This window comes from Charadrius vociferus, unplaced genomic scaffold (assembly GCF_000708025.1).
Source record: "Charadrius vociferus isolate BGI_N301 unplaced genomic scaffold, ASM70802v2 scaffold329, whole genome shotgun sequence".
Taxonomy (NCBI): domain Eukaryota; kingdom Metazoa; phylum Chordata; class Aves; order Charadriiformes; family Charadriidae; genus Charadrius; species Charadrius vociferus.
Window position 1 is genome coordinate 166,400 of NW_009649982.1, and position 8,474 is coordinate 174,873.

Below are 8,474 nucleotides of genomic sequence, written 5' to 3' on the forward strand. Positions count from 1 at the left end.
TGGTAAAGTGTTTAGGGAAGGGGAGAAAGAGAGGTCTCTATAAATGAACTTTCATGGCACCAATGTAGATGTAGTAAAAGTCATAATAAATAAGCATATTGGGCTTTTTTGTTCAACTTAGAGTAAATAGAAGGAGTTCTGTAACATACATGAGGTCATGATACACAATGCTGCTAGTGCACTGTAAGGTTAAATTTGCGATCTGTCGGTTCCCCACTGCTAGAGTACTGGTGAATTTACAATCTGATGTTCCTAAGAACCTTTAAGGGTTTAGGCAGAACAAGACTAATTCCTTACCCTGTAGGGGGTTATAGTTTCATATACCTCCTTAGAATATAGTGTTCACATGACTTTTGAAGTATTCCTCCTTCTTTGGTATTATTTGCTTCCCTTCTTATTTGCTCTTGGGCTGCATGGAGCAAACTTTTATATCTTTCCCTGCTAGTTACATGGCATTACTTAACCACCTAGTGCTCTGATTTTTCCTCCTTTCTTCAAAATTACAGAGTTTATCCCAATTCGGTAACCTTTTTTGAAGAGCAAGTGACCAGGACAAACATGTTATTCTGTGTTACTTTCCAGTATTTATCCTAGTTTTGCTTTCAGCATTAATAATTCTAATGTTTTTAAACCTGAGTGTAACACTACTTACTGTATGGTGCTTCACTGGTATTAAGATAGATCTGTTCCTGTCTCTCCTAGAGTCTTTGCTAATATAAGCAAATTGTTTACTTTTTGTATGCTCAACTATGCCTTTGTAAAAGAACAACAGTGTTTTCTGCTATTTTATCTTGAAAATGTAGCAGCTGCTTCAGTTTGTTTTTCTTGCGTGTATGCCATATTAAATTAAATGTAAACTCTGATACTAACTGGTCATATGTGATACTAAAACACAAATAATGTTCCAAGCTGCTTCTTACCTAATTTAGGTTAGAATTTGGGGTGAAGAGCATTATGTTAGTTTAGGGTTTGGATATTTTTTTTCAAGCAGTGAGGTTTCTACCAGTTGCTTGAGTACTAATTCTGTATTCTAATAGAGGTCATTATTCAAGTTTTGTTCATCATTTGTCTTTTCCTTTATTTTTAAGACACTATAAAGCACAGCACTTGGACAACTTCTCAAATCTCATAGGTAAAAAGTATAAAAAGGCTATTTTTAGGCAATATACTGATGCCAGCTTCACTAAACGTCTGGAAAACCCTCGTCCGAAGGAAAGCGGAATCTTGGGCCCTATTATCAGAGCTCAACTCCATGACAAAGTCAAAGTAAGTAACATAAATTCAGAGATTATTTATACTACAGCATAATTTTCAGTTGGACAGAGATACAAAAGAACTAGTTAATATTTTTTGACAAAAAAAACACGTTAATGTTATAAATATTGGCCCTGTTAAAAGGCATTATCACAAGTGACAGTGTTTATTTCAAATTTTTCACCATTTCCTCTATAGTTTCCATGATTGTGCTTTATTTTACAACATAAGCAGACTTCATTCACAATTTGTAAAATATATTTATATGTTTTACACTGGTCCAAAATGGAAAAAAGCTAGACCCAGGGTGGACTTCTGGAGGAATTTGGATGTGGGGCCAAACTTCACCAGCCCCTCGTTCCTTATATGGTTATTTTTTGGGCTGTTTTACACAATAGTACTCAGTTTTCATAGTTAAATGTTCTTTCATGGAGCTATGAAATGAAACTACAAAGCATTTATATTACAAGCTTATGCTGCTGCCACATCCACTTGTCTTTCTGTTATCACTTAATGATGCATCACAAAGTTTCAGGGCCTTTAATTGCCACCGTGAAGCTGACTCTGAATTTGAGTTTAGAACATTTCTCTTTTTCTTTTTTCTTTTTTTTTTTTTTCTGGTTTTATCAAGAATAGGCAGGACACTTTGCCTTTTCCTTCCATATCCCCTTTGGGTCTTGGAATCTGGGACAAGATTTAGTTTTCAATCTGCTTAAACTTGTTTTCTCACATATTGAAGGTTCTTAAGAACTTTAGTCAGTAACTTCATATTCCCTGAGGTAGTGTGTGCCTAGTAGCTGGAAGAATAAGTGTTCTTTTTAGATTTTTCAGGTGTAAGAAGCTGAACTGCACTCAATGGGCTTCACAAAGCCCAGCAGCAGGGTACCAGCAGCATTTAGACTGTAGGTTTATATTATCAAACAACATTTGAGACATCCTTTTGCCTTTTCAGCACTTCCTGGGTTGAAACCAGGCAAATTCTACTGTAGTTGAAACTTTGTTTTGTGTTCAGATAAGGATTTGCTGAATACTAATTATTTTTTTTCCATTTCCCTATCAATATAGATTGTATTCAAAAATAAGGCCAGTCGACCCTACAGCATTTACTTTCATGGAGTGACACTTTCAAAGAATGCAGAAGGAGCTGATTATCCTCTGGATCCCGCAAGTAAGAATTTTGTGAACTACATTTTGCATACCACTAACTGTTGTGGCGGGTTTCGTTGCTTTGAAGGAGATGCCGTGGCTAGGAATGCGTGTGACTGAGAGACCTCAGTTGCATGCTCTGCCTCTGCTGACCTGTTGTGTTGCCTTATAGAGAAACCAAGGTATTACCTGCAAAGCATAGACAAATACCTTTTCTTGCTGTCTTAGTTTTCTGTTCTTGTTTGTGATTTTAGAGAGAGACAAAAGTTCACGCTGAACTGCAGTTATCTCAGGGGTAGCTTGAAATGGCATAACTGCAGCAATTTCTTTAAAAGGTGCAGCCTGATGTTATATAAAGATGTAGCTCTACAGTTGTATCGTTACTGTTTTCCTTCTTTATTTTTCCTTAGGCAATGTCACCCAGAGCAGAGGAATTGAACCAGGGAAGACATACACTTATGAATGGAAAATTGCTAAAACTGACCAACCTACTGCCCGGGATGCACAATGTATTACAAGGCTGTATCATAGCGCTGTAGATATTGAGAGAGATATAGCCTCTGGGCTGATTGGTCCACTTCTGATTTGTAAAAGTGAAGCATTGACGCAGAAGGGTGTGCAGGTAACGTGTCTGGCAACCTCTTAGAGATAGATTTTGCTCAAATAATATTATTTGATCTACAGTTAATTTGCGTTTGCTCCCCTTAGAGAATTGTTGTGTAGAGAGCAATTAAACCCAGAGAAACTGTCTGCAGTGATAGAGGAGTTATATTCTGATTTTCTTAGCAACAGCAGCATTTCAAGGAAACGCCAGCCTGACTTGAAAGTCTATTTCTAGACTTGATAATAAACTTTCCTGCTGCTGTTATATGTTCACACTCTAAAGACATTCAGGTCTGAGCTGGTCACTTTTTGTAACAGATATAACTCAACAGGGTCTGACAATCTCAGGCATCACCAACCCAAACCGCATGTGAGAGTTCTGGGAGAGTTGTTCTCTTTGCCATCCCTTGAAATCTTGCTTGGCAAAGACTTGATCATCACTTGGGAGAAAAAAATGTCAAAAGCTTGTGTTCAGATCAGACCAGGAAGCTGGTCCTTTTATAGAGACCCCAGTTGTACACCATCTGCATATCAGCAGGGCTGGAGGTTTGCTTGCTGCTCTACCACAGGTTGGTTGCAGTAGTAGGATTGTCAACTTGAAGTCTTGACGCCCTAATCCCTTTCACTTAGCCCTTGGATCATGCTTGCCACAATTCTGGTGAAGCTGTATTGCTTATATAGTAAGATGGTAGGACTGAGTCCTTAATACATGTGTCTGCTCATAAAAAGTAACTGCTATGTTGATTGTCTTTCAGAAAAAGGCAGATGGGGAGCAACAGGCAATGTTTGCTGTGTTTGATGAAAATAAGAGCTGGTACATAGAGGATAACATCAAGGACTACTGCAGCAACCCTGCCAGTGTTAAAAGGGATGATCCCAAGTTCTATAACTCGAACATAATGCACAGTGAGTGGGATATCAAGCTGAACGTTATGAAAGCTCATGTGAACCTGAGCATTCAGTGACTGCTTGTTCTCAGATGTAGTGCAATCAGGGAATTCTCTAAAGAGTCAGTGAACCTCTAGCCATGCCAGATGGCACTGAATGGAAATATGCAATATTTTAGGGACTAGGCTGGCTCTGGACCCTGAAGCAAAGGCAAAGGTTATTTAACTTTGACACAGCACCCTGCTGCCTTAGACATGCTATTACCAGAGCTGGAATCTCCATCAAGACTATTGTGATTTCAGCCCTGTGCCAGTCTCTTTCCAGGTGAAAATGTGAGTCTGGTTCAGTGGACTGACATCAAAGAAGACGAGGTTTTAAAAGTCTTACTCTGAAAATATTGAGACCACTTTTATTTTGCTTTTCTTTTAGCAATAAATGGCTATGTGTCTGACAGCAGTGAAATCCTTGGATTTTGCCAAGATAGCGTGGTTCAGTGGCACTTCTCCAGCGTTGGCACTCATGATGAGATTGTCTCTGTTCGCCTTTCTGGGCACTCTTTTCTGTATCAAGGGAAATACGAAGATGTGTTGAACCTTTTCCCAATGAGTGGAGAATCGGTCACAGTGGAAATGGACAATGTTGGTAAGTGGTAAATCTATAGTGTTTGACAGCTCTTCTAAGACCTTTTTTAATCTCTGGTCTATAAGGGCTTGTCTAAATAGGAAAGAAAGCTTTTCAGATAAACACAGTGCTGGAGAATGTTCAGTCATTCCCCAATGCAACTGATGTGCATGCAGTTTTGTTGGCTACACAGACTTAGCACATAGCATAATTGTATGCTATACTGAGGCTCTTTTTGTTGTTTTTTTTTCGTTGTTGTTTAGTTGGGTGTTTTTTTTCACTTCACAATTAGTATTGGGGTTAGCAATGATCATTTTATGGCAATTCTAAGATTGTCCTTGGGAACAATCCAGTATCAATTCCACTGTATGGTTCCCAACTCTGCCATGTACTGTCCATCTTGAGTTAGCTAAAATGGGCCAGGACTACTAAATTATGCTAGTCATTATTGGACAAAGTGGCTACACCTCATCTTAGGCTTGTGGTCACTTAACAGCAGTAAAGCCTGCCTGATTGAATTGGATCACTGGTCTGTTGGTTTTCATCTCAATGTCTAACTAGGATTAATACCGTATCTTGAAAAGGTGACGCTAGAACCCTTGTAGTCCACACTTGTGGAATTACCAGCAAAAGGACAGAGATTCACCCTCATTGAAGGCTGTGGGTGTTTAGTGATCATCCTAAAGTCCCACAAGATTTAGGTATCCTTATCCTATTTAGAATACCAACTTTTTTGTATCTTTTGTCTATTTAAATAACAAATTCTTTATGTCCTCAAAGCTTGTTTTTGGTGATCACACAGCATCAAGACCTTTTAAGTTAAAAATGTGTTGTATGTTAAGCGTTTTTGTTGTTCAAGAGAAAGAAGTGATTAAAACTCCATCAGACTTTATGGAAACCTCCCCAGTAATGAAATTGTACTTTTGCTTGATTTTGGTATGTGATCTGTTCTTTCCATCTAGGGCGTGTTTTCTTTCGTAAATTTGCTGTTAGAAATAAGGAAAGCTATGCAGGTCACTTCAAATTCTGATAAACATAGAAAAATGGTATGTCACCTTTTTAATAAAAAAGGCTGGCTTTCTCAAGCTCTGTTAATTCTGTCTATTCTGTAATTTATGCTAGTTGAAAAAGCAAACTGTAACAAGCAAAGAACTTGATTGAATGCTGTTTAGGGAAACAGATTATATTTTGTTTAATCTAAGATGCTTCAGATTGGCAGCTTAATGTTTTGTGTCCAGATTGGAAATTCAAATAACTTTATTCTTTTAAAGATCATCCTTTATGCATTCAGAAGCTTTTAAAATACTGTGTTTGTCAGATGTTTGTCAACATTGCATCAGAACGTATTTGTCCTGTTCAGAATGCTCTATCTGTGTGCTAATGCGTACAACACTAAGGACAGGACAAAGCTAAAATTTTATCTCAAAAGATCCCACTCTTATATCCAGATCTAAACATAGGAACCTTTATATTGTTTCTTTTTCATATCCATCTCTTTCATGGATTATGTTTGGACACAGGTCCTAGGTACAGCTTAATCTGTGGAGAAGAGCTTCAGCTCTTAGATGTATTTATTTATATGTGCTATTATTTATTTACATTTATTAATTATTTTTCATCACAATGAGAGCTCATGGAAATCCCAGATAAGGATTAGCACTCTGCTATGGCAGGTGCTGTAGAAACAAACCCAGCAACTTGCCCTGACCACTTACATGATAAGCAATGTCCACTCTAGTAACTACTGCATATTAGAAAAACACTTTTATTTCAATTACAGGTACTTGGCTTTTAGCATCCTGGGGTACCCCAGAGATGAGTTACGGCATGAGGCTGAGATTCAGAGATGCCAGATGTGACTATGAGGAAGATTACACGTTTGATGTTGTGGATTTCACTTACACCAAGACTGATAAAAAGGCTGTTTCCACTTCAGTTGAAGAAGATGTACAAGAAGAAGAAGGAGATAAAGAGGATTTGGATTATCAGGATTACCTGGCTTCATTTTACTCCATCCGGAGCTCAAGGAAGGCAACAGGTGATGAAGAAAACCAAAACCTTACAGCACTGGCCTGGGAACAGTATGAAAGTACTGATGCCGCGAGTTCTGAGGTGGCAGCTGGCTCAGGTCTGACAGCTATAAATAGCAGTGAATCCAAAAACACCTCTCAGTTCTTAGAAACTGGTATCGCTTCTCTTTCCCCAATCAAGGCTGAAACATTCCAGTCAAATCACACATCAGTCGCAGCAGAGGAGGAGTTATTTTTAGCTAGCACAAGTGATGGAAAGGCTGATTTAGTGTTTCAGAATAGAAGCCAAAGCAATTATGAAATCGATTACAGTAACATGTCTGTGGGTGGACACTTGCTGAGCAATGGGGAAGGCCAAATGAATGTTGCAGAAGATCTTCCCACTGATGGAAAGGACAGTAAACTTTTTTCAGAAAAGGATCAAGAGGAAAGCACAGGAAGAGGAAATTATAACGCTAACAGTAAAAGGAAAAGGCGAAACTCTCTGGCCATTAAGTTTTACTCCATCCAAAAGATGAATGCCCTTCTAAATCATGTACGAAATAAAAATGTCTCATTTTCTGACAAGACAAGTGGACCTCATTCTATGCATCATGCAGAGAACACATCTGATATAGCCGTGGTGGGAACTGGCCAGCTTCCAAATGATTATGATGATGACCTGGAAGAGGAGGAAACCAAGATGGAAAATGCCACACGTGAAAACGTGACACTTGCTTTGGACCTCATTGTAGAAGATGAGTCTAATGCATCCAGTCTCTCTGAATCCAAGCGATCCAAAGATAAACGAGCGGACGCTTTTTCTTTAGATCATTTGTTAGGCAATATAAGCCCTAATTCCAGCCCTGGAAGAAGTGAAGTGAAGAATTTACTAGAAGCATCGTTGCCCAGGGCTGGGAAATATTCATCTAAAATGACGAATGAGGAATGGAATTTGGTGTCTGCAAAGGGGAGTCTGGGATTAGAGGCAAATTTAGATAAATCTGTTAGTGGTACGTTAAACCATCGTGGCAGAAATGGTACAGCATTCATAAATAAGAAGCATATGAAGAAATATCAAGGGTTCTCACATCTAATGGGAGAAAAACAGAAAGGGAGTCACATGCACCCAGTTCTGAAAAGAAAGGAGGGGAACAAGAATGATACTTTGAGTACATCTGGAACCTTCATCAAGATCCGAAAGAAAAAAAAGGAATATCCAAAAATGACCCACTTGCTGAGCCCAAGGAGTAAAAAGCCCCCAAAAAACACCAGTTCTATGGCACAGTTTGGCCGTACATTTTTTCCAGGTGAGACCAACCACACAGCACTATCATGTTGCACTAACACCACAGGGGCACCCAGTGAGGCCAACCATACGGTGGATCTGAGTGCAACGAGGCATGGAGAGTTGCTAAATGACACACTCACCCCACGGCAGCTTAAGCCATCGATCACAATTGGACTTCCCCAAGAAAATGGAGACTACGAATATGTTACGGAAGGATCTTACAGTGAGGAAACATCTGGTGGTGAATATGAATACCATTATGTGAGCTTTGATGACCCATATATGACAGATCCAAAAGTGAATATCAATGAACAACGTAACCCAGATGATATTGCTGAACATTACCTGCGTAGCAAAGGGAATGAAAGGAGATACTATATTGCAGCTAAAGAGGTCTGCTGGAACTATGCAGGATACAAAAAAAGGTTTGGCTAAATGATTTGCTTTCATTTTGTGCACTATCCTGATACGTACCAGCAGAATGTTGATTCACATGCTGATAAACTTAAGAGCATCTGTAATGTGCAATGTGATTTCCAACATTTCAGTTGCAGAACCCTAACAACTTTCCATTGGAGGCTGGGATCTCCCTAGAACATGACAGAGAGATTACGATAGTCAAGAGCAACACAACTAAGAACGTGGGGTTCCCCCCCCCCCCC

General features: G+C 39.0%; 1 protein-coding gene across 1 annotated transcript in view; it reads left to right on the forward strand.

Annotated features, from left to right (window-relative positions):
* F5 (coagulation factor V (proaccelerin, labile factor)) overlaps nucleotides 1-8,474 on the forward strand; it is a 34,777-nt gene that overhangs the window by 12,181 nt on the left and 14,122 nt on the right. The window contains exons 8-13 of the mRNA XM_009891611.1: nucleotides 1,089-1,266; nucleotides 2,320-2,422; nucleotides 2,811-3,022; nucleotides 3,759-3,909; nucleotides 4,321-4,533; nucleotides 6,293-8,237. Of these exons, the coding sequence (XP_009889913.1) occupies nucleotides 1,089-1,266; nucleotides 2,320-2,422; nucleotides 2,811-3,022; nucleotides 3,759-3,909; nucleotides 4,321-4,533; nucleotides 6,293-8,237 (2,802 nt within the window). The remainder of the gene's footprint in view (nucleotides 1-1,088; nucleotides 1,267-2,319; nucleotides 2,423-2,810; nucleotides 3,023-3,758; nucleotides 3,910-4,320; nucleotides 4,534-6,292; nucleotides 8,238-8,474) is intronic.